Source organism: Adelges cooleyi, unplaced genomic scaffold, assembly GCF_023614345.1.
Source record: "Adelges cooleyi isolate 19-005CV unplaced genomic scaffold, UGA_ACOO_1.1 ACOO_flye_CR_arks_rails_tigmint_CR_PRNA_376, whole genome shotgun sequence".
NCBI classification, from domain to species: domain Eukaryota; kingdom Metazoa; phylum Arthropoda; class Insecta; order Hemiptera; family Adelgidae; genus Adelges; species Adelges cooleyi.
Genome location: NW_026096053.1, coordinates 6,896,655 through 6,922,891, shown reverse-complemented (window position 1 = coordinate 6,922,891; position 26,237 = coordinate 6,896,655). Strand labels below are relative to the sequence as shown.

At 30.1% G+C, this 26,237-nt stretch overlaps 4 protein-coding genes across 7 annotated transcripts; 3 read left to right on the top strand and 1 right to left on the bottom strand.

Moving 5' to 3' along the window:
• Positions 1–3,437: 3,437 nt before the first annotated feature.
• Positions 3,438–7,917, top strand: LOC126840915 (trehalase-like). Of its 3 annotated transcripts, none has more exons than XM_050576928.1 (10): positions 3,438–3,834; positions 5,046–5,703; positions 5,775–5,899; positions 5,963–6,099; positions 6,162–6,328; positions 6,398–6,599; positions 6,659–6,855; positions 6,913–7,045; positions 7,258–7,328; positions 7,642–7,917. In XM_050576928.1, the coding sequence occupies exons 1-10, from the start codon at positions 3,707–3,709 to the stop codon at positions 7,645–7,647; spliced, it is 1,824 nt and encodes a 607-aa protein (XP_050432885.1). In that variant the 5' UTR covers positions 3,438–3,706; the 3' UTR covers positions 7,648–7,917. The 3 variants fall into 3 exon arrangements, with proteins under 3 accessions (XP_050432885.1, XP_050432884.1, XP_050432886.1); XM_050576927.1 differs by having other exon boundaries at positions 7,258–7,341; XM_050576929.1 differs by lacking the exon at positions 7,258–7,328 and having other exon boundaries at positions 3,439–3,834.
• Positions 7,918–9,895: 1,978 nt separating this feature from the next.
• On the top strand, positions 9,896–13,007 carry LOC126840322 (trehalase-like). 2 transcript variants are annotated; one of them, XM_050575979.1, is made up of 8 exons: positions 9,896–10,269; positions 10,748–11,405; positions 11,473–11,597; positions 11,876–12,012; positions 12,091–12,257; positions 12,321–12,522; positions 12,589–12,785; positions 12,852–13,007. In XM_050575979.1, exons 1-8 carry the CDS (start codon positions 10,139–10,141, stop codon positions 12,978–12,980), a joined length of 1,746 nt encoding a protein of 581 aa, XP_050431936.1. In that variant the 5' UTR covers positions 9,896–10,138; the 3' UTR covers positions 12,981–13,007. The 2 variants fall into 2 exon arrangements, with proteins under 2 accessions (XP_050431936.1, XP_050431937.1); XM_050575980.1 differs by lacking the exon at positions 9,896–10,269 and having other exon boundaries at positions 10,712–11,405.
• A 1,442-nt stretch (positions 13,008–14,449) lies between these two features.
• Positions 14,450–17,465, top strand: LOC126840730 (trehalase-like). The gene is made up of 8 exons (XM_050576652.1): positions 14,450–14,489; positions 14,931–15,595; positions 15,664–15,788; positions 16,069–16,205; positions 16,263–16,429; positions 16,484–16,685; positions 16,830–17,026; positions 17,084–17,465. The coding sequence occupies exons 1-8, from the start codon at positions 14,450–14,452 to the stop codon at positions 17,237–17,239; spliced, it is 1,689 nt and encodes a 562-aa protein (XP_050432609.1). The 3' UTR covers positions 17,240–17,465.
• A 1,231-nt stretch (positions 17,466–18,696) lies between these two features.
• Positions 18,697–25,942, bottom strand: LOC126840321 (ubiquitin carboxyl-terminal hydrolase 43). The gene is made up of 12 exons (XM_050575978.1): positions 25,200–25,942; positions 23,076–23,370; positions 22,762–23,004; positions 22,557–22,695; positions 22,331–22,475; positions 21,965–22,255; positions 21,508–21,613; positions 21,267–21,445; positions 20,892–21,097; positions 20,614–20,826; positions 19,209–19,312; positions 18,697–19,109 (listed from the first exon to the last, which is right to left on the bottom strand). The coding sequence occupies exons 1-12, from the start codon at positions 25,661–25,663 to the stop codon at positions 19,005–19,007; spliced, it is 2,490 nt and encodes an 829-aa protein (XP_050431935.1). The 5' UTR covers positions 25,664–25,942; the 3' UTR covers positions 18,697–19,004.
• Between the last annotated feature and the right edge of the window lie 295 nt (positions 25,943–26,237).

Here is a 26,237-nt window from a genome sequence, read left to right as displayed (position 1 = left end):
GTATTACAATTTTTATATTTATTTAAGGAAGTAAGAAAAATGTTATGTTTTAAGAATTATGTCAATATAAAAACATGTAAACAATTAAAAAAAAAAAGCAATAAAGAAAATACTATAACGACATAATGTCTAACTTTAAGCTGTATTCACAATATAATTACTGTGCAATTGATTCATAATATAGTAAACGTACGACATTTAACATATTATATACAGCGCAAAAAAATTTAGACATAAACAAAATATTAATCAATTTAAACACGAATACGTATTGTTTACATACTTAATATTGGGATTTGCAATTAATGGCAATTATACTATTAATGGTAATTATGACAATAATAAGTAAGGTAATGGTGAGTTGTTGAGCACAAAACTGAATTTATGAATTAAATAAAGTGCAATACGGCTGAGTGCCTTATCTAAAATATATTTAAGATTATTCTTTATATGAAAATATTTTTTTAATAAGTACTAGAGAATAAGAGAGAACAACATTTATTAAAATATAAAGCGGACTACCTGTCTACCAGGTTGCCTATAGTGATACAGTATACCATATCAGACATTCATGTTATGAGAATAAATTAATAATGTAATAATAAATTACAGGTATGTAAATAAAATATCGTATGAAAAACACTAGAAATGTATACATAAAAAAATATATTACAATATATTTACCCTATCCTCCTATAAAATTTACTTCGGAAACTGACAACTTTATGAAATTTTTACTTTAATAAAAAATAAAAAATTGAAACACTGTCCAAAATAAATGGTGGTTAATACAAAACAAACTATTAAAAGCTAAGTTATAAAATTTAGCGTTCTCTTTTTTTCAAGAAATTATATATTCGATGGACAATAATATGGTTTAAAGAAAAGTGAAAATTGCCTTAGTTAATTTTCAGTTTTTTTGAGAAAATGTCTTAAATACTTCCTAAAATTGTAAAATAACATAAACTAAAATGTATACACAAAGAAAAACTACAAAGTTATAATGTTTTCAAAGAAAATGAGTGCCTTACGTTAAATTGATTATTGTGTACACTACGAAAAAGTATAGATTAATTATATTGTTAATTCAATTATTTATAACAAGAACCTGACCTAGTTTTAATAACATAGATTTTTAAAAGAACCTATTTAGTATCTATCTACGTGATATTGTATGTACTTGTATTAATTGCAATACCGTGGTCCGTGATAAATTATTAAAACAATTAGATTGAGTTATTCCAATACTCCATATTATTTTTAAGATTTATCTGAATAAAGAAAGCAATAATTATAGTACATGGTTTATGTCATCAATGAAAGGATTAAAAAAAAAATTAAACTTTTAAGACGTTAACGGCTATCCTAAAACAATTAGATATTGCTCAAACAACAAAATATATGCAACTATACCCTTCATTTACCACTCACCGTATACTACTATAATTAGACAAAATATTATTGTTTCAAACAATACTAAGCAATATGGTACAACCACTTCTCTTTTGAAGGCATTATTAAAGTCCTGCAGCTTGGTTATGAGATAGCCGCCATTTATTTAAAATTGCTTATAAATTACTTAATTAGACACTCATAAACAACAAGTACATATATTTGTTTCTCGATTTTCAGCAAAGTATAAAACACATATGTACATAATAGGTTAAAATTTAATGGTTAAAAATTAATAAAGAAAACGTTCGTTCGTACAAAAATAAAAGACTCAAAATAACAAAATAAACAATGCGAGTAAGCATTGAGGTATTGTTCATTTCATTCAATTATTTCGTGTAAGCTGTTTGAAAAAAAAACGTAACGAACAAATACTTTTGTTAATGATTTACGTTATAAAACGTATATTAAAGTAAATCGGGAGAATAATATATATGTATATTTTTGTGTTAGGTACCGGTTAGTTATAATAATTACTTTGGGTAACATGATCAACCACTAACCGTAACTGTCCAACGTGTAGTTTTCAGATAATTGCCGATAATCAGCAAGTATACACCAGTATACAGATAGGACATATGGTTGGGTTTCTATGTAAAAAATGTTCCCAAATGAAATTAAATTGCTTACTAACTATTCGAAAGTACATAACCTAGGACCATTTTTGCCAAATTTAAACTGTATATTTTGCAAATTTCGTTTTCTGAATTTTTTAGTGAACCTGATCAACCGATAAATCTGATAAAATTCATGGCACTTATATGCATTAAGATTCAAGATACACTAGTGTTATTTTTTTGCGAATTTTTCGATGCAAATTTCGTGACGAAAATATTGAGAACATTTATGCGATCAATTTTTTTTCGTTAGAAGTTTCGTTTCAACTTTTTTACCATAAATGTGTCATCTAAGTTTTCTGATGATGACACACATTTCAGAATTTTTTCAGATTTTTAATTATACAAATATATTATTATTACAATTTGACCAACTATAATAATTATTGGGGACACAACAAATTTATAGTTGGAATAATAACTTTAAGTTAAATTTTTGATTGGAAAAGGGTAAATTTGTTAAAAATGTTTGACCTATAAAGTGTTTTTTTATGTTCATTTACTACACAAATAAATGGGTTCATTGGTTAAAAAGTTAATGTAGGTCCAGACAAAAAAATTTTAAACCTAATTAAAAAAACACACACATCGTTGTAAAACCAATACTAATAGTACCTTCTCAGTTGCGCATCGAAATAAAAATAATACATTTTTACGTTGAACTATAATTAAATAATGCGTTTGCTATGTTTAGTATTCTTTTAAATAATATGGTTACGTCTCGAGTGTATTCATCTATCTCGAGTGTCATACTAAGTATGGATATTGAGTTACAATCTAATCCGACGTTATTTGAGTTCATTAATTAAAGGTCAATCTTTACAGTATAGCTGTAAGGTGTATTTTGAAACATTTAACCTTAACTGTAATAATTGTACAACCGCGCAAAAACCAACAGTCTAGATCTAGATACGACTAGCACACTGAAATATCAAAACATGATGTATGCGCCTTCGAGTAGCCGTAGGTCTGTACTAACCCAGACAACCGTAACTGATAGGCCAACAAACAAATAAGTATGTATAGTCATTTGTACGTTTAAATAGAACCACGAAACGTGCACAGCCGCGGAGTGCGAACAAGGTTGTGCGAAAATTACAATAGACGGTTAATTTGCTTCCCTATATTGTCGAAATTTTTAACATGCATGTATATATTGAAAACAAAAACTGAAACGGAAAAGAAAAAAGATTAGGAGTACAGAGAATAGTCAACAATCGCTATTCTTTATACAATATGGCAAACGTGTAGATACACCTACCGCACATATTTATCTGCTTGTATTTGCACAAATTATCACATGTGAAGGGTTACCGCCGTACACTATCTGCCTAATGAATTATTAGACAACATTAGCATTGGGTCTTGTGTTTCGATAAAGGCTCAATGTACGATGGTCATTCGTACAGTCGAATCGTGCAAGTCCTACCGAAAGCTCGCGAAGACTAAATAAAAACAAAGTACAAACATTAATTGTTTTTTTAATTTGTGATTTTCTGTTTTTGTATAGTCTTCGCGCACTTTTTTTCTGCGACTCAATATTATGACAATATTATTGTGATCGCACAATTAGTAAACGAAACTCAATTATTTCTTTACCATTATTACATTTTTACTCCTTTAAACCCTCGGAAAGTATGCAAATTTACTTATTGGTCTTGTGCTTGGCACAAGTTTACTATATAGAAGCCAGAGCTCAAGACTTTGTTTACTTAACAAGAGGATTTTTTCATGTTCGCAATGGACTACAACCGTCATGTCAAAGGTACATACATTGTTATTTACTATAATAAAAATAAATTTTTATCACAGTTAACATTTAACAATTTTTTACTAGAAATAGTTTTTGTTAACTCTAAATTACATTAAAATTATACAGGGTTCGCTTTGTAGTTGCGATCCTAGTGCATAACTTGGAGGAAGTAGTGCGCAAAAAGTTCCCTCTCAGGTTAGCAATTACTTGGTAAAAGTGCATAAGGCTTAAGCAGTTCATAATAAAATTATCTATTTAACTTTAAGATTAAAAAACGAAGTCCATACTTCTTTTACGTATAAGGGATAAAGATAACAATTGTCTAAGTATTGAAAAATATAGTAAAATATGTGCCTACAAGTATAAGCAAAAAAGGTACACGTTTTTCTTTTGGTTTAGGAAAATTGTTTATAAGTAATAAAATAAGATTAAAAATATATTATTATTTTACAACTTTAATGAATTCTTAAAATCGGTTTGTCCTTATTTATAAATCAATATACTTTAATTTCTGGTATTACCGATACACACATTGCATTTTGACTAATTTATAAAATTAACTAGTTAAGCTTAGAATGTAAATTAAAATACGATACCTACTTTATTGTAAAACATAACATAAAGTTTAATAGGTATAGATAAAGCCATAAACACAATAAAAAAGTAAATGACTTTGCAATCCATATATTTGAATCGATTATTTAAATTATACTGTATACTGATGTTTAAAATGATCTATTATATTTAATTCAAATCATTTCTCGCGTAAAATATTGCATTATTTATGAGCTAAAAAAGCTGTCTTCCCTTATACTAAAAAAACGTACAAAATAAATACCCATTGAGAACACATTTTGTGTATCAATCGGATAGTCGGGAGATATATAATATATAGTTAACTAAATGTGACAACAATCACAGTTAAAATGTGTTATTGAGATGGTATGTCTCAATTCACTAAACTGCAACAAAAATGTAATTTATTATGAACAATTTAAGTAAAATAAAATTACGCAAATTGTAATTAATAATTATAGTTTTTAGAATGCCTCATTAAAAAACTTTATACATTACACTCAAAACATTATATGTTAGATTTGAAAGAAATAAAATGATAACTATTTCTGAGCAAAATGTTATCACTTTTTATACACCGCCAATTAAAATATGGGATTATAATTGTGATCTAAATTATAACGAATAATTTCGATTTTTTTTATTAGTCAAATCTACTGTGAAAGCGAACTCATGCACGACGTACAAATGTCCGGAATATATCCGGATTCGAAGACGTTCGTTGATAAAAAACTAAAATACACTGAATCAGAAATCTTGGAAAAGTACTACAAGTTAAAGCAGTACAACAACAACCAAGTACCTTCTAATGCAGAACTAAGTAAATTCGTCGATGAAAACTTTGTAGATGGCGATGAATTAGAAGAATGGGTTCCCAGTGACTTCACCGAGAACCCATCTATTGGCAACAGGATTCGTGATCAGGATTATAAACAATGGGCATATTCTTTAAACCATGTGTGGAAGACCCTGGCAAGAAAAGTAAAAGACGACGTCAAATCCCACCCGGATAAGTATTCGTTGATTTGGGTGCCCAATGGTTTCGTTATACCAGGTGGTAGGTTTAGGGAACTTTATTATTGGGACACATATTGGATCGTCAGAGGACTTCTACTGTGTGATATGAGGAAGACTGCTCAAGGAGTAATCGACAATATCATATCAATGGTAAACAGGTTTGGCTTCATGCCCAATGGTTCCAGAGTTTATTACCTGAATAGAACTCAACCGCCAATGCTCATTTTGATGGTACTAGCCTACTACCAAGCAACAAATGACTTTGATTATGTTAAATCCGTTTTGCCTGTAAGTATAGCTTATTCAGCCAAGTTCATAAATTAGATCTAATTGAAAATGATATTAAAATAATGTTTTAGGACTTGGAAAGTGAATTATATTTCTGGTTGGAAAATCGAATGTATACTTTTAAAAAAGACGGTAAGACCTATAATATGGCTCGGTATTATGCTCCATCTAGAGGACCGCGACCAGAATCTTACAGGTTGGTACTTGCAATGTCTTATTTATTGAAGTACTTTTTAGTTAACGATTTCACAACGTGTAGAGAGGATTATGAAATAGCTGAAAAATTTAACACGGAAGAGGAGAAAGACGAATTCTACATTAATATTAAATCAGGCGCAGAAACTGGTTGGGACTTTTCGAGTAGATGGTTTATCACAGCCAACGGCAGTGACCGCGGTGAGTGTTTTGTTATTAGAAAATGAATGACACAATTGATTTATTGTGCTTATCTCTTTTAGGTGATTTGTTCGATATCCACACGCCAGAAATTATCCCAGTCGATTTAAACAGCATTTTGCACGTCAACGCATTGACTTTGAGCACATGGTTTAGTCAGATTGGCGATATCAAGAGAGGAGAGAAATATGCAACGATCGCAGGAGAATTCCTTAAAGGCATTCAAGAAGTAATATGATTTGTATAGAGTACATTTTATAGATGATCGAGTTCTCTATCATAATATCTGTCAATACAGGTATTGTGGAGGAACGACTTAGGCGCATGGTTCGATTGGGACACGATGAACAACAAAAGCCGGGAGTATTTCTACGTGTCTAACATCGTGCCCCTGTGGACGGGCAGCTACGATATGCCTAAGAAATCAGTGGCTAGCAAAGTTTTGGGATATCTTAAAGATCAACACGTTATCGAGCCCGACTACAGCATTAAATACAACGGTAATAGATACACAACGGTATGTCGAATACGGTCCGATAATGCTGGTCTCGTGTTTCAGGTACACCCACGTCAATGTACCCGTCGTCACAACAGTGGGACTTCCCAAATGCTTGGCCTCCATTACAAGCCTTCATCATTCAAGGATTGGACCGGACGCAACAGAAATTAGCGCAACAAGAAGCTTTCAAATTAGCAGAGGTTTGGCTGCACAGCAATTACAAAGGATTTGCCGAGAAATCGATGATGTTCGAAAAGGTATAATTGTGCTCGTTTACACACCTTATGGTGCGAAATTAACGACATTCGTTTCAGTACGACGTATTAGCCTCAGGAGAGACCGGTGGTGGCGGCGAATACACACCACAAACAGGATTCGGTTGGACAAACGGTGTAGTGCTGGAGTTTTTGGATAGATGGGGCGATTTGGCATCATACAATTCAAACGGTACGTATGTCCATACAGATTGTCTACTTACTGCGAGCAGTTATCTAACCGGATATGTTTATACAATTATACGTATTAGCCACACAAAAAAAAAATCGTTAGATAGATAATAATCAAAAGATTCCGTATTTGTTCTGTACGATGAAAAGAAGGTCTGAGGTTTACAGTTCAATTACCAACACATTATGAAATTGCTCTGTTGTTTTGTTTAGGAGACCAGAATACAACATGCAAATCATATCTTTGCAATTTCAATAACATCAAAGACAAATTATCGTTTTGGGTAAATAGCATAGGTATAGGATATTGACCAAGCCGTATTATATTTGCAAAAACAAAGCACTCGTTAATAGCAATTAATATCAATACTTAATAAAAAATATACGTATACATGTGATCACTAAACATATTTAGTCGCAAACGGCACTGGCACGTTATCTCTCACTCATGCTTTTCAATCGATAAATAGTACTTATGATATTAAAAAATATGTTCGATGTTTGCTGTATCAAAGATCATGTTATCGCATCACAATTAAACTTGACAATAATTAGAGTTTTAAAAATATTTGTTTAATTGTATCTATTGTTTTTCAGAATTAAGAAGAGACGGCTGATCGCGTTTTCACCGAGAGTGGACGTTGAGAAAATCTGTGAAATAATTTTACCTTTTACACTGATAAATCCGAAAAATATAATAAATCAGTATTAAGTACCTACATTATAGTCTTTGATATCTAATTTTTTTTTATTATACATAACGTAACATATTTTTGTACGAGCTTTGCTAATTAAAAGACAATGTATATTTGTTAATTTATTAAAGACACCAAAAGAAAATTCAATAATAAATGTTTGTTTAAAAAAATATTATATTAGGCGTCTAGTGTTTTTTATGGTGGATTTTGGTTTCAAGTTCAATATAATATTTCTAAACAATACAATGACGAAAGTGTTGTCATTATACCCCAGACTCTTCATGAGTCAATAACATTAACATAATATAATGACTCCAGTTCCATCCGGAGTATATGATTAATCATAAACAACACTCTGGCTTTTCTAATTGAAATGGATCATATTATATACGTGACTTATACATGATGGTATGGATATCAGGTTTTAATTTGCTTTGGAATTATTCATTTTTATAAGTATTCTTTTAAAATTAAGTAATTTAACGATTGACATGTTATTTCCAAATGTTTGACGATTTTTAAACAGATAACAAATTTAGTAGCATTTCCGATAAAATCTAAATATGGTTATTTATCAGTGACATTTTCGACCAGTTGTAGGTTACATTACGATACAGCACAATTCGAGTGGGATTATGTTATATAATATACAAATAAAAATTAAAGAATTTTTAGATAATTTAAAGGTTGAGTTATATAAGTACTCTACGACTGATTACTTAAATTATTTCTCACTTAAATTTGATCCGAATTATAAATCAGTCGGAACCTAATTTGGAATGTCATCGGTAAGAGGAAAAATATAATATTCCATACAAAAACATAATTTTTATTCTATATACCAATATACCATAGATTAAGTATATTTTATTTATGTATATATTAAATATACATCAGTTTAATGTTTATCACCAATGAAAACAGTCCTTACAAAATTATTAGGTTACGAACAAAAACTAAAATTTTTAATAGTGTAATTATTTCTTATTATGTTTAAATTTATAAAACAAATATTTTCTTACGATACATGTAATAACTATAATAACATAAGTAATTAAATATTTATGGTTTTACCAATTAAAACTTTATTTTTTTTGCAATTAGCACTTTTTATAAGAAAAATAAATTGGTAATGTACAAAACATTGAAAATAGCCCAAACCTATTTAACGACATATTTTACATAAGTAGTTAAGTATACTAAATTATCACTAATATTGCGGCAGAGCTAATCACAGCATATAAGAAATTACGAATAATATTACTAGGAATATAGGTAAATGTAAAAACAAACTAACTTTAATATCGGACTGCACAAAAAAAAATTGCATATCTGTTTTTCGAACATAAATAAATAATAATTACATTTTCATTGTAAATATTTCATTATTAATTACATGAAATGACTCAATTTTATAAATTTGTGTAAGACAAAAGTTGTACATACATCATTTTGTATATATTTCAAAATGATGCGTTTAAAAACGTTATATTTACAAAGTCGGTGCAACTTACAAGGTCAATAAACCTAAGGCGGCTCTTACATCAGAGAAATAGGCAACGAGCAACTAGCAATCGGCGATAATATTGCTAGTTAATTAATTACGTAGAATTTAATTAACATTCTCACACTCAAACAATATATTATTAGTCAGTTATTACTATAATTTATGTACAACTTAAAAAACACTATATTAACTTCTAATTTTATAAAGCATTAGTATGCAATAACCAATAAACTATAAATTAACACCAATATTTAGGCGTATAAATAATTGGACCAAGTAACTTGGTGAAATCTCTTATTGTTTGAATATTATCTATGACTGTTAACAATTAATCCTTTGCTATCCAGTCATTAACAAACCAAATATTAAATTATATTTTAAAACAATTTGTTAATGGGATGGGGGAGTAAATAGTACTAATAAACGGCGTTTTCGTTGTCCATTCAAATTTAAATATTATAATTATTAACAATAGTAATAACTAGGTATAAGCGTGTTGAAAGAATAAGGCTGTTAAAAAAAAAGGTTGTATAGAACTCATTTGTTATTGTACAGTTTCAATATATATTTACTGAAAACTAAACATAACATACTAATAAACATTATTCAGAACTAGTAATTGTATTCCAATAAACGCTACCGACAATAGTCAGGCGGCAGTCTTGGCTAAAATTCAGTACGGCTATCTTTAAATATTTTATAAAAATTAGCATATAATGTAATATACTCGTATTTGTTTTATGTCGAACTTAACTCACTAAATACTCGATATGAAGTGCGTTTGGGTTTGGAAAGTACAGTTTATTTTTCTTTAAACAATAAACAAGTTATTCTGTTCTTATGATAAAATAAAATCGTAATTTTTTGAAACTGATTTTCTGAACAAAAAATGTTCTTTTTACAATTCATTGTATGCTTGATGAATGTTAACTTTGCACACCCGACAGATGATATCAGCTCTATTTATTTAAAACCAAGTTTTTTTCGAGCTCCTAACAATCTTCGGCCGACATGTCACAGGTAATGATGAATAAAACTAAATTTCATATAGTATTAAAATTAAATTGAAAATTAATATATGTACAGGTTTATCCAAATTGTATGTTGCATTGCTGTAGTATAAAACTTGAATGGCTCTGTATTTCACTATACATCGTTTTCCTTTTAACTTTTTTAACTTTTACTACTATAAATAAATCAAAATGCAATTATTTACACTTTTTAAGAAAATAAATTAGATTAGTTAAATTTGAATATTTATTGTTAAACTTTGTAAAAAAATTCCCCACCCCTTCACATTTCGCTAATCAATCCCAGTCTTTATAAATTTGAACTTCATAATAATATATCTTTAAATTGAATTTAATGTTTTCATAATACTACAAAAAGGAGCTTCTCGGGTGAAAATATGTACAAGACTTCTGGTAGTAATTTCAGTTAAGAAAGCCTGTGCATTTTAACGTATATTTTATAATAAATCAAGCAAAACCATTTGCAGTAAAATATATTGCGACAGTGAGCTTCTACATGATGTGCAAATGTCATCATTATATCCAAAGTCAAGAACATTTTTATTGAAAAAACTCAAGTATACTGAATCAGAAATCCTTAAAAAATATGAAAACCTAAAACAAAACAACCTCTATCAAGTACCGTCTAACACGACATTAAAGCAATTTATTAATGAAAACTTCGAAGATGGTAATGAATTAGAAGAATGGACTCCCACGGACTTCACCAAGAACCCATCTATTATCACTAAGATCCGGGATCAAAACTACAAGCAATGGACACATTCGTTAAATCAGATATGGAAGACTTTGTCCAGGAAAATCAAGGACGATGTAAAAATACATCCGGATAAGTATTCTCTAATTTGGGTACCAAATGGTTTCGTTATACCCGGTGGAATTTTCGAGGAGCTTTATTACTGGGACACATATTGGATCGTCAAAGGGTTGTTATTGTGTGACATGAAAAAGACTGCTAGAGGTGTAATCGACAACCTCGTATCAATGGTGCACAGGTATGGGTTTATGCCCAATGGTTCTAGAGTTTATTACCTGAATAGGACTCAACCGCCAATGCTGATTTTGATGGTGCTCTCATACTATCGAGCAACAAATGATTTCGAATACGTGAAATCCATCTTACCCGTAAGTAGTTGAATTTTTTTGCAACCTTAAAAACATATATACTAAAAATATTTAACATAAACTCTAGGAACTAGAAAACGAGTTCAAATTTTGGTTAGACAACCGTATGATTACATTTTTCAAAGATAGAAAACCTTACAGAATGGCTAGATATTATGCTCCATCTAAGGGTCCACGTCCAGAGACTTACAGGTACTAGTGTTATATATAAAATTAAATGCAACATACATTTATAAAACTATTAAACGCGCAATGCTAGATTTCTAAATAACTCCCTAAGTAAAGAATAAGAATCAAAATGTATCTTGTGAATCAACATATTATCTAATTTTAATTATGTAGGTTATATTGAATAATCGAAAAGGTATGCCTACCCTACATTAAATTTGATGATTTAATATTATGTTATATAATAAATAAATAAATATAATAAATAGTCTATTAAACTAAGTAAATATTTAAATGTTTAGAAATGATTACATTGAAGCACAGACGTTTCGAACGGAGGAAGAAAAGAATAAATTTTACATAAACGTAAAATCTGCAGCAGAGTCGGGTTGGGATTTTTCGAGTAGATGGTACATAACACCAAATGGAACTTCCTTCGGTTAAACTTTAAATTAATTAATTTCATGACATTATTTCGATCAATAATGACTTAATACATATTATATGATGCACGCAGGCCATTTGTCTGACATAGCAACTTCAAACATTATACCGGTCGATTTGAATAGTATTTTACAAACAAACGCCGTTACATTAAGTTCGTGGTTTTATCAGACTGGCGATTACAGTAAAGCAGACAAATACAGAGCAATAGCTTATGTGTTTCTCAAGAGCATACAAGATGTAACCGCACTTTTTTTTATAACACCAGAAAAATGTCATACAATACACGCATGATTTTTGTAGGTAATGTGGAGAGCAGACAAAGGTACATGGTTTGATTGGGACACGATTAACAACAAAAGCCGAGAGTATTTTTATGCATCAAATTTCGTGCCTTTGTGGACCGGAAGCTTTAGAATGCCAAGAAAAACCGTCTCCAGGGCAGTGTTGAAGTATTTAAAGGACCATAAAATCATCGAATCTGACTACAGTGTCAAATTTTACGGTACTGTTCAATTTTTAGGAATTTCAAATTCGGGTAGTTGTTAATAAAATTCAATATGTGCTGTAGGTATACCAACATCAATGTATTTGTCGAAAAAACGCTGGGACTACCCGAACGCGTGGCCTCCGTTGCAAGCTTTTCTTATTCAAGGACTAGATCGGACACAGCGAAAATTGGCTCAAAAAGTGGCCACCAGTATGGCAAAAATTTGGTTGCACAGTAATTACAAAGGATTTGCTGAAAAGTCAATGATGTTTAAAAAAGTAAATTGTCTTTTGAGAGACGTCCGGCTTATACGTCTAGGAATGAAGTTCAATACTTTTTTTTAGTACGATGTGTTGGTCGAAGGAGAAAATGGCGACGACGGTGAAATTAGTCCTCAGATAGGATTTGGTTGGACAAATGGTGTAGTTTTAGAATTTTTGAACCGATGGGGCGATGTAGCTTCTTATAATTAAAACGTTTATAGTAAAATGGTGTATAATCATTATGTTTCTATTGACAATGATAGTTAATATTTGTTATACAATTAAAAGGTAATAGTTGTATTAAAAAATTAACAAAAAAATAATTTGTAAGTACTTATAAATGTCTTGTAAAAGTTATGTTTATGCGTATGATGATTATTTATTACCTAATAAGTTTGTTTTTATAGTGTCTGCAATCTAGATGTATTACCTACATCGAAAAACAACTACATAATGTGACCATTGGAATTAATACTCAATAAAAGGGCTTTTTTTGTAGTAGAACTGTTTCTGAATTGAGCAATTGCTAATACTGTGTATTTTTTTTAGTAGCGGCACCAGACAGCTATAATTATTCATGATTCATTATGAGGCAATGCTGGAAAAATATTTTCAATAGTGAGGTGTATATAAACAATATATCCTTACTTATTATATTTGAGGATTTATAAGGTTATCAAGCTGATACATAACTACAAAAAATACTGATACAAATTATTAATTGTACAGTATATTCTGATAACTTAACCGATTCTGAACTCGTCACTAAAAAGTAAATGAATAATATTTTAAAGTTAAGAAATGCTTTTAAAACGATATAAACGTTTTGCTCCAGAAAAAACATTATACGTTGTTTCAAAACTTTTGAAATGTTTTAGTTGATTTTTTTCAAAATTAGTTAAGGTGTCATAATGTTGTACTATAATTCATTGTAATCAACATTTGTTGTAGTTATAACAAATCATAAAAATGTTGTCATTTTTAATCTTTTATTATATCTTTTTTTTTTGTTGTTTAATGAACTACGGGTTAAAGGTTATACTAGTGCCTGCACTATACATGCCTCTAAGGAAAGTTAATTTTTAAATTAATACTTAAAACTCAGCTTTATTGGCTTCCTAGTAATTACTTTTTAACAATATATAAACAAACGCGGCAGATAACAACGCACCGAACCCTTAATATCTTATATAATTAAAAACTCATTCAAAAGAATTTCGCTAAAATAACATTTACTCATACAACTGAATAGTGTCAACAAGTGTTTTACACATAATGCAGATATTAAGATATGAAGTGTACAATATTCTATCTTTTTTAAATATATTGTTTTAACTGTCAAATAGTGACTATTTTCAACTAAAAAAAATATAAAATAATTTACAAAACAATATTGTTTCCTGATTACATGGCCATGAATAGGTTTTCACGCATGTATTTGACTTTGTTTTTGAACTTGTCAAGAGTGTTTCAATTTCCAAGGTTAATTTGGCTATCAAAATTTCGTGGCCAGCATACTAATTACTAACATATGTTTTTAAAACTTAGTGGGAATAATTAATCGTCAACTTCTCCCTTTTTTAGGTCAAATCTATATGTTCAATCAAATTTCAAACAAATAAAAACTAATATTATTTTAATTGAAATATTTAATTGCTAGGATACTACATAAATAAATTATGAAACAAGAAGATTATCTTAACAATAACGTTTACCACAGTAAATACTAAAATATTTTCATATAGGTGTAAATAATGAGTATACGAATGACAGAAGTAATTGTTTCTATCAAATGTTTTGAATTGTTAAAAGTTATTGATTAAGTGATACAATGTTTAAAATTATTTTCAAAAAATATTAAATTTGCAGACCTTCCAAATGCTATTGATATTAGAAAAGTAAGTTACCTAATTTTTTTTATTATTGTTAAAGCTCACCAATTATTAAAGAAAAGCAGATTTAACACTTAATAATTACAGAAGTTTAACAAATATTATTTCGTATAAAAAATATTTAATATAAAGGGAGTTATTAAAATAGACATTTTTTAGGCCAGAAATATCACGCGTATATCCCATACCATTCGATTTAAGCGTTGTATTTCAAGTCCGGAAATATCATTTTGTTAAAATCATATCGTTTTTATTAACTAAAAACAAGTTATACGTCAAATATACAGCTCAAACCAATTGCTGCACGATGTTCAAATTTCCCGAATTTACCCTGACTCGAAGACGTTCGTAGACAAAAAGCTCCGGTACAGTGAATCAGAAATTTTGGATAAGTATTATAAATTTAAGCAGGCGAACAAAAACCTCGTACCGACTTCTTCAGCTTTGAGACAGTTTATCGACGAAAATTTCGAGGACGGTAACGAATTGGAAGAATGGACTCCAACAGATTTCACAGTGACACCGTCTATTGTCAATAAAATTAGGGATCAGGATTACAAGCAATGGGCGTATTCGCTTAACTCCATTTGGAAGACCCTGGCAAGAAAAACCAAAATCGACGTGAAGACCCACCCGGATAATTATTCATTGATTTGGATGCCAAACGGTTTCGTCATACCCGGTGGTAGGTTTAGGGAACTCTACTACTGGGACACCTATTGGATTGTTAAAGGACTGCTATTGTGTGACATGAGAAATACTGCTCGAGGCATCATAGACAACGTGATATCGATGGTGAACAGATTCGGTTTTGTACCCAACGGATCGAGAATTTACTATTTGAATAGAACGCAACCGCCTATGCTCATATTGATGGTACTGGCCTATTATCAAGCAACAAACGATTTTGATTACGTTAAGTCCGTTTTGACCGTGAGTATACTCAACTGTCAAGGATGAAACTGTTACACGGATTAGTTTGATGGAGTTAAGCGTTTTAGGATTTAGGTAGTGAACTGAATTTCTGGCTGAAAAACAGAATGTTTAGCTTCCAAAAGGACGGCAAAACTTACAAGATGGCTAGGTACAACGCTCTTTCTAAAGGACCGCGACCAGAATCATACAGGTAAATATTTATGGAATAATTTAAAGCTCGGTTGCCATTGCTAATAATCTGCAGTATTTTGCTTCAATTTTTTGGTAACATGTAACAACTGGCGATAAATGTCGCCATAAATTTACTTCTTGATGCATTTTTATGTTATTATGAATAACATTATCGATGGAAATATGTATTCGGATAACCGAAGAATCTAATTGAGACATAATGATGCACTTGCACATTTCCGAATGTCGCCATAATGTGTGGATGGGGCTTAGTTGCATAAATACTAAACCATTTCCAGAGAGGACTACGAGTTGGCGCAGACGTTCTGCACGAAAGAGGAAAAGGCCGTTTTTTATGGAAACATAGTGTCTACCGCAGAGTCGGGTTGGGACTTTTCGAGTAGGTGGTTCATAATGTCAAACGGATCCAACTGCGGTGAGTATAAATTCACATTTAAATGAAACGAGCGTTAGAATCGACAGGGATGTACAGGTGATTTGGTAAACAATTCTACGTCGAAGATCATCCCGGTCGATTTGAACAGCATTTTGCACGCAAACGCGTCCACGTTGAGCGTATGGTACAACAGGGTGGGCCACATCGACGTGGCGGGAAAGTACGGCGCGGTGGCATGCGAACTCCTGAAATGCATAAACGAAGTAAGCCGTATAAAAACCATTTCAAAACTGCAGAAACTACAAGAGCTTTTTCAGGTGCTATGGAGACCGGACCGAGGGGCTTGGTTCGATTGGGACACGGCAAACCACAAACATCGTGAATATTTTTACGTGTCCAACATCGTGCCTTTGTGGACGGAAAGCTACAGCGCACCCAAGGACACAATAGCCAATGTGGTATTGGGGTATTTGAAAGACCAAAATGTCATCGAATCCAATTACGGTATCAAGTATAACGGTGAGTTTATGCCCAAAAACAATAATAAATTGTATCATTGAATATATATATAATATAATATAGTAGGTACTCAATGTCTCAACGATTGTATATAATCAAACGAATCCGATGTCTATGATACGATTTTGGTTTGTAATGTTTCAGGAACGCCTACGTCCATGTACTCGTCGACACAACAGTGGGACTACCCAAACGCTTGGCCTCCACTGCAGGCTTTTGTCGTCCAAGGATTGGATCGGACACGACAGAAATTGGCTCAACGAGTAGCCGCGACAATGGCAGAAGTCTGGTTGCGCAGCAATTACAAAGGATTTACCGAAAAATCGTTTATGTATGAAAAGGTTTGAGCGTCTAATTGTAAAGACAACGAACTTTGGTTTTAACGCGTTTAGTTTTAGTACGACGTATTGGCGTCGGGAGAAACCGGCGGAGGGGGCGAGTACATTCCACAAACGGGCTTTGGTTGGACGAACGGTGTAGTTTTGGAGTTTTTGGATCGATGGGGCGACGTGGCTTCTTACAAATCGGACGACACGTGTATAAAGAAGACATAGACACAATTAAAGAAATTAGTATGCTGTCGGCGAGCAGGAGATAAATAAAGTACACGCATTAAAAATTAATGGTATACCTAATATTCCACGACTCAATTTTAGATTAAATTACTAAAGAGATAACTAAGATATTGTTGTAAATAGTTACGTAGTTAATTTATTTTGTTTTGATTCTTAAAGGAAGTTACATTTAAATACTTCCACGAGCAAGTCTTACTTAAGTTCGATATTGGAAAGAAAATTATTGCCAGTAATCACTACGTGGTCATTTCTTTTGAGAAAATATTGTAAAAATTTAAACTTTGACTTAGTCAACTTTTATTAAATTATTACTATTATTGCCTACTAATAAAGTTAAACAAGGTCAAATCGTTATTTGTTATTAAATGTTATTTTCTGTCCTAGGTAGTTTATTTTGGGAAAAATAATTTTAACTCCTCTAAAAACGTATAGACAATTATTTATATTTTAATAATTATGAAAACGGAAAAACGTTTTTTTTTTTTACAATTTCAAGTTGTATTTTTTAATTGGAGCGTTGATTATTTGGCATACAAATTACATTGTATCAAATTTTTCCAAAAAAACCTTTTTCCCCCCAGGACTTATTAAATATAATTTGTATAAAATTATCAATTTTTATTTATCCGTCAATGAACCTAATCAGTAATCACTAATATTTATTCAATGAATATTATGTTTTGCGCAAGCTAAATATGTCCCAGGATCTCCACTTTCTTGAATAGCTGAGCATTTATTAGTATACAAGTACTTTTAAACAAAATTAATAGTCGTGACTAATTAAGGCATTGATAGTTTTCGATCAAATAGTTAGGTATGGACCATATTAACTGAAACATTTTACATTTCAATGCCCTAATACATAATTTCTAATAACTTTATCAAAAATCATCTATGTCTAAATTTAGGTAGTCTTATTTTTAATTTTGTGTCGTTTGTATTGTGATATTTTAGAACGTTAAAACTGTTAATTTTGAGATACTAGATTAGAGAAAAGATATTGGAGATAAAAATAAAGATAACGGATTAGAGATACAGTTAAGAAATGGTCCAGCTGAATAATGGAGATGAAGTAAGAGTATAGAGATAAAACAATTCGATATTAGATAGTACCAAAAATTACTATGGTCCTATAATAGTATATAAAGGCATATCCATGTTCCTATGTACTTCCGTGCAGCGGAGGTCATGTCCATTTTTTTTTATGTTAGGTTTTTAGTGGCATGTTAATACAGTTAATAGTTTAAAAAAAAAAAAACTTTAAAAAATATTTAATTAATTCTTTAGGGTGGACCTTAAATAAATACAATACTTAAATAATTTATTTATATATAATATAATATATATATATATTTATATAAAAGTTTTAATTTTTCATTATTAACATCGTTTTTTAGAAATATTGTTGAGCATCATTCAAACATTTCTAAAATATTGTATTAAAGATTTCTCTACTATGTTAGATATACAATTAACAAAAAACATGCTCACTAAGTACAAATTTTGTTTTTTCCATAAAATCAATATATATGGATAGCATATAAATGTACAAGGAATGTTCCTATAATATGAGCAAATTATTTACCTTTTGCCAAAACATTATTGTTACTATTTCTATCTAATCAGTAACTTAATTACTTAAATATCATAAAAAAACCAACAATTAATAATTCTTCAATGGTAATCGGTTTACAAACCTTAGTAATAACAATTTTACAACATCACCTATTTATTCACCTATTAATTAAATACAGGACTCCTTGGCGTTAAATAAAAGTTTCTTGAAATTCTTATCAGAATCGTCAGCGCTCGAATCAGATTGTATTCTGTCATTTACAGTAGGTGAATTCTACAAGTTCATAAAACAAATTAATTAATTAATTCTACACTATTATTCTATTATTCTATTTCTTTTATCATGCAAGAAATGAAATAAAATTTGACTTACTGATCTTGAAAAAACTGTATCATTTTCCACTGTTGATGACCTGGAAATGGTATTGCTAGATGGCGAGTCACTTAATTCGTCAATATTATCTTCAATGTTGTGTTCTGAATTAAATAAATATTATTATAACTATTGTTATTTAATAATGAGCATGCCAATTTTTTTAAGGGATACATAAAAAAATATTGTGATTTGCCAATTTGTGACAATTTTGTAACACCATTAAGATTTTACTTAGACGTATAATAACAACTTTAACTGTATTATTATTATAATATTAATAATAATATGTAGGAGTAACTAAAGTTACAGTTAGAGCATATCTGGTACACATTTGTCGACTTAGTATATTAATTGTAAGCTCAACTCGCGCCTTGGCTTACAGTTATTTTTTGACATTTTATTTTTGATGATGTGTTCTTTCAAACATAAAAAAATTTGACTAAATAATTGTTTGACCACTTTTTTTATGACCACTCTATGCTCAACTTATACAACTAAATTAATAACTTTTTTTACTAATTGATAACTTAATTTGCTCAATATTTACTACCATCACTACCTCTAAGGGAGAAAAAATATTTTAAGAAATGTGGTTTTCAGGAACGATTCATTAGTTAGTCGCTGATGTACATTATTAAATTAAAAGTTATATTCATAAATAGTTTAGACACACAATGTGAGAATTTATGCTGAAATTATATCGTTAATATTAATACCAGATACATAGTTATTCTTTAAATAAGATTATATGATTGTATATTATGTATAAAGTTATTATTTACCAATAATTCAATTTAAAGTAGTCACGTGTGGTTTTATTATACAATTATGAATAAACCCTAACCACAATAAAAATATATGTATATGCTCATAAGTATGTATATTTTTATTGTGGTTAGGGTTTATTCATAATTTTACCAATAGTTCATTAACAATCTATAACCAAGAGTGAATTTGCCACTCAATTACCATTGATTATTCCACCCCCTACTAAACACAAGCACAATTAATCCTACTTGGCATCACAACCCTGTTCATACAAATCTATCGTGTGTAATGTCAATCAAAGTTCCAGTACAGTTTTCAAACAACGTCTGGACATTTGAGACGATTTGAAAGTGATTGCTATCCATTGATTTCCTTTCTAAAATCCACTCTACAGGTATTAAATATGGTAGTCTACAAAACCTTAAATCACTCGATATCTAAGAAGTGTCATTTTTCTTTCATTTTCATTATATTTTATATAATATACTAAGCTGTAATGTTTTTTTATATTATTACTTATAAGTTATAATTAAAAACATCAATATTGTGTTATATTCATCACACGTTGATACTTTATTTTAAATAATTGTTTTAATATTGTATTTTTAATTAACGAAATCTCAAAAAAACCAACCTATATTGTCAACAATTTGTCCAACTGAGTGACTATTTGATATGTGTGCATGCAACCTTGTTGCCCAATGGTCGGTGTTATTTAGAACCATATCCCTCCTTTGGTAGAACAACATGTACGCTGATGTTGTAACTAATGACGTGTCTGGGATCGGAGTGACTTTTGTATCATCAAAACTATACCATTGCTTGTCATATGGATTTTTGCAAAATGCTAATAAAAACAACCACGGCATGAATGAATATTGTGATCTCTTTTAATTGAGTTATTAAACTGACCAGTATAATGTCCGCTGTGAGGATCTGATCCGTGGTGATTGCAAACAGCATATAAATCATACAAATTACGATCATGTATAGAAGATAAACGTCGTGAAGTAGGTGGCTTCAACGGTACCCTTACATCTCGGCCAATTGCTAAATGAGGGGTCATATCAAAACTATACAGTGGAAAATCTACAAGGACTGAGAGTTTTGTAGGCTGCCTGTAAAATAAAACAAATTAATAGTATTGTTGCTAAGTAGAGTTGGCGCTTCATCTCTCTCTCTCTCTCTCTCTCTTTCTCTCTCTAGATGCCTTCTTTCTGAGAGAGACAAACTACCATTCTCTTCCGAGGCGACCCAACTGTTTTTTTAATCAACATATTTTATTACTTGTTATTTTGCTGTCGCGTTGATGGTAATGTCAATGACTGTCGAAAACGTTTTAAATGAACCACTAATATGTCTGGTAACGTCCATAATCCAAGTTTTTTCACTACCTCTTGTTTTAAATTACACTGTGGACAATGCCAGGCGTTTTCTGGTCCCAATATTTCTTCTTTGGTATACAACTAAGATTTTACATAACATAAATTATAACAATATTACATATAATTAGCTACAATAAACTTACATCAAAACATTGTTCAAGAGTAATAGATGTTCCTTTTTCTGTATTAAGTTTGAGTTGTTTTACACTAGCGTGTTCTTCAACTTGTTCACAATGGTCAGCAATTGTTCTAAAATTATTTTGATAAAATATAACATAAAAATAAGTTAGGAATTAATAAAAAACTAGGATCATACAAGAATATTCTAAACCCTAAGAAAAACATTAATCAATACAAGTAAATTAAAACTTTATGATTTAAAATACTGTGAAACCAAAGATGGACCCAGAATACAGTGAAAAGCTGGATAAGACAACACTTTTGTATGATTCTGCCAAACCATTTGGCATAAATATTTAACTGAATAAGACATATGTAAAACTGCTTAATACATAACTTTCATTTGGTTCATGCTAATCCATCTTAGAAGGTTTCGCTGTATTATAAACTCTTATTTAATTAAAATGTAATGACACTTACGCTTCTTTTGCGTGAAGATTCCATTCTAGTATTAATTTTACATGTGGTTGATCACCAGACATTACTAAAGCTTGTTCAACAGGATCCGTAAAAAGGGGTAGCTCAACAGTTGGATCAAGGTATTGAGGTAAATCGCTTGCATCTACCAATCTTATTCCAAACAAAGGTATATCCTGTTCTGTTGTAAGAATATCATCGTGCAGCATTGAAGCCATCTCTTTAAGTAAAAGCTTTTGAAGATCTTTATAAGAAGTTTCACGACAGATTTGCATTGTATATGCACTTCCAAATCTAATACATTTACATATACAACAATTAGAATATTACTCGCTAATACTTGGTGTTACTGATTAAACAAAATAATACCTTGAACATTGATCTTCTACAATAAGAACATTGACCCAACAGAGTAATAAATAAGGTCCACTTTCATTGCTGCAATCGTTTAGTTTGGGAAGTTCCAAACAATACAATGGATCCGATTCTTTAATCATTGATACAGGCATAGAATCTAAAACAAAACACATACTTTACAAACATGGCATTTATACTTAATACCGAACTGATAAAATGGTTTTATTCAATATATTACCACAAAATGTTCTGTTAAAGCCTATATCGGTGATTTCAGTAATGAGCATATGTTCTTGTTGTATGCCTGTGTAAGACCACAAAAGTTCTCGAAATTCGGCAACAGTAAAGTCAACTTGAAGAGATAACCCTAGTTTAACCTATAGTAAAACATACAAAGAAAAATATTAGAGCATATAAAAAAAAAAAAATTGAAAATAACTTACATCTCTAGGTTGTTGAGAAGTATAAATTACAGTAACATATACAGGCATAGAATAACATTGTGGTACTGGTATGGATATGCACAAAAATGGATCAAATGTATTGGATTGTCGCATACAACGAGGACACGTTAAGGAGGATTTAAATTGTGCTTGGAAAACATTATGTATAAAAGATTCATTACATCGAACGTGATTGGCAAGAGTTTCGGCAGCTACTTGTTCATCTGGCCTTCCGAAAGTGTTCTAAGAATAATTATAATTTCAAACATAACATTAAATTACATCAATAGTATAATTAAATATAAATTTCATACTCTAATAGTTTTATATTTCTTTTTTGTAGCTGTATTTAGATCTTCGTGAACTTTATCCAAGAGCCAAAGTAAAAATTCTTGAGCATCGTGTTGATTATTCCCTCGATATTGAGTACCATATTTATCAACAATTGCTTTAAACTGATTTGACATGTCAGGGTCGTACTTGCATAGCCAAATTGATTTCAACAGCAACGCCAGTTGTTCGGTCATTTCTCCTCGTGTGCCATACTTTTTTGAATTCAACTTGTTTCTTCTTGTCAAGTCCATTTTGTATTGATCCATCACAAAATATCTAAAAGGGATTTTTAATAAGAATAATTATCACCAAAAGAGATTTTTGATATTTTATGAACAGCAAATAACAAAAATCCGAATCCGAATTGAGGAGTCGGGGCATAATACAAGAGGTTGGATAGGTCACAACTCTTTAGAAAATATTATAATAACTAAAACCCATAAAATAACTTCCTATTAGTACCACAAGCAAAAATAATAATTTTATCATAATTCATAAATTCATAATTTTATCTGCAAATATTATATATTACTAAATAAATAAATGCTTGAATTTTTCAGATACTATACATAGAAGTAAACAATATGAATCTAACGAGCACATATTATCTTCTAATCAGAACTACAATTTAATATTTAGATAATTTAAAAACACTAATATCTGTATTTAACTATTGTGAATAGATTAAATATTGTTTAGGTATATGTACACTAATACACTTTTATGTAAATGAGTGTATTTAATTCTCTAATACTTTTCAATGACAATTAGTAAAATTTGCATTATTTTCCTAATGCGGTGCACCCACATCACAAAATGAAAATAATAATAATGAGTTCTACTAAACAATATTTTTATAATAATGTAGGTAATTATATTCATTGGAAAAAATATGTAAAAAATAAACGTACAAGTTTTAAACTATTAATAAAACATAACGAATAACATACAGGGTAATCTTTATGAACTATATATTGTCTTTACCACAACAAAATCTATACAAACTAATTAAAACCTTTAGGTTTATTAAATGTATTAACATGGGAGGAAGTGTGTCAGGCTGTTATTACAATGGAGAATACTCCATAAATTTGTGTTTTAAGATGCAACAGATTAAAAGTTTAACATATTCATAATAATACCACACTAAATTATGAATGTAGTAATATTGACACTTTTTTTGTAATCAACGTTTATCTATTACTTCCTTTAGTCAATATTTAATAATAATATAATATCCCTCTAAAAAAATGTATAGTTATGTCACTATTATCATTTGCTATTCAATACCATTTCACCTAATAACCAAATAATTAGATAGCGAATAGTGATAAGCAAAATATATCATAACATATACTCCCGGAGACCAGAACTGACTCTCTAAAAATTATCAAAATACAAACAAAACACAGTTTTTTTAATTTATTACATGTATATAGCTTTATCAATTATCCGTCATGTTTTATTTAATGCTGTTTTTTATTAGTAACTATTGGGACTTTATACTTGAATAAAAAAGTTATAATTGTTACTAAAAAAATGCAATAGATTAAGATATTAAATTATAGTTTTATTAAATAAATATATTGGATAATAAATGTCAATAGCGCCTAGATAATGATTTCTGTGAAATAATAATTTACTGCTACAATAACTAGATAAAAAGAAAAAGGATCACATATTTAGTAACTCAACAAGTTACGTTGATAATTATTTATTAATATTATAAGAGGTACTTTATAATCTCATAACTAAAAAAAATGTACTTAAGTATCGAACTTCTAAATAAGTTTAAAGTTATATACAAATTTATAGGTTCCAAATTATGACCTAAAGATCCAAAAAAATTATCTGTGTACCATGTTAAAAGATCTTAGTATTTTAAAAGGGAAGTAGGTTGAGCAGGTGAATATAATTTTTCTAGATTCTACTCATATTAGATAAATTACCTATGATATCTAAAACAAAATATACAGGTAACAAGATAGTATAGACTAACATGTATTAGGACATTTTTAAAATTGGTTCCTAGATAGTCTAAATTTTCCAATTTAAATATTTTTTTAAGAAAGTGAAACAATTATATTTGAGAAAATATTACTAACCTGGCTAAAACATCGGTATGACTCAAACACTGGAGCACTGCATTTATGAAACAAGTATTACCCTGATTCCGAAGTCCAACTACACCTGGTACCTTGTCTCCGCTCAATATTTTTGGACTTTGATATGAATTTTCATTATAAATATCCGACGATGACCGTGACACATAGGCGTCGTATTTGGAACACAAATTGCCTTTATCCTGTTGTAAACCGATATAAGACATTTTTTGCAACATCTTTCCTAGGACCTTGTTCCACGAAGACGGCTTTCGCAACATGGACAATCTAAGTTTGGCATCATCCATGTCGTTGGGCTTGACGTGCTTGGTGCGTATGAGGTCTCGCTTCAACGAGAAAGACCGTTTTAACTTGGAAGCTGTCTGATTAGAGTCTTCATTCCGTGTCATGTTGTACAACGCTTCGTCTTCCGACGTGCGTTTTTTCAGCAAGGATATCTCGTCCATATCAAAACGTTACCGCCGTATTTTAGTAACATCAGTAATATGTTTGTGTGGTAACTAAAATGGTATAAAATTGGCAGGCGACCGCGGCGGTATGTAAAAAAAATTGTTTAAACTACGTAGCGACGGGTGATCCTGATACGTTAATAGAACGTTTGTACATCTGAAAAAATTAACGAGAACATATATAAAAGAAAAACCATCCGATTCTCAATATTCTTTCATTTCAAAGCAAGATCTAATTGTATCATTATTCAGTAGGTTTACACTTTACACAGTAAAATATTTTATCAACTCGTTATCGAAGTCCTTCCAAATGCAGTGTGACCGCATATCATTTCATTCATAACCTACTGTTGTCAGGAATTAATATAAGAAAAATCCCTTCTGTTTTACTGAAAAAAAAGTTTTTGATTAAAACTGGGTAAAATGATACGCTTATATAATATATTTCACAAACACAATTGAATTATTGCAAGTACAATTAAATATTAATGACAACATAAATAGTTGTAATAAAAAAAACTTATTGTTTACCTGAAAAATGTAAAACAAAACTTTTCCCAATGCTCATAAT

Coding starts and splice junctions, on each gene's coding strand:
- LOC126840915 (XM_050576927.1), top strand. CDS start 3,707: ATGCAAATTTACTTATTGGTCTTGTGCTTGGCACAAGTTTACTATATA. Junction 5,704..5,774: donor ATGTTAAATCCGTTTTGCCT/GTAAGTATAGCT, acceptor ATAATGTTTTAG/GACTTGGAAAGTGAATTATA. Junction 7,342..7,641: donor GTTTTGGGTAAATAGCATAG/GTATAGGATATT, acceptor ATTGTTTTTCAG/AATTAAGAAGAGACGGCTGA.
- LOC126840321 (XM_050575978.1), bottom strand. CDS start 25,663: ATGGACGAGATATCCTTGCTGAAAAAACGCACGTCGGAAGACGAAGCG. Junction 21,614..21,964: donor AATCTTCACGCAAAAGAAGC/GTAAGTGTCATT, acceptor AAATAATTTTAG/AACAATTGCTGACCATTGTG. Junction 20,827..20,891: donor TCACAGCGGACATTATACTG/GTCAGTTTAATA, acceptor TGTTTTTATTAG/CATTTTGCAAAAATCCATAT.
- LOC126840322 (XM_050575979.1), top strand. CDS start 10,139: ATGTTCTTTTTACAATTCATTGTATGCTTGATGAATGTTAACTTTGCA. Junction 10,270..10,747: donor CTTCGGCCGACATGTCACAG/GTAATGATGAAT, acceptor AACCATTTGCAG/TAAAATATATTGCGACAGTG. Junction 11,598..11,875: donor CCACGTCCAGAGACTTACAG/GTACTAGTGTTA, acceptor TTAAATGTTTAG/AAATGATTACATTGAAGCAC.
- LOC126840730 (XM_050576652.1), top strand. CDS start 14,450: ATGAAACAAGAAGATTATCTTAACAATAACGTTTACCACA. Junction 14,490..14,930: donor TAACAATAACGTTTACCACA/GTAAATACTAAA, acceptor ACTAAAAACAAG/TTATACGTCAAATATACAGC. Junction 16,430..16,483: donor TCCTGAAATGCATAAACGAA/GTAAGCCGTATA, acceptor GAGCTTTTTCAG/GTGCTATGGAGACCGGACCG.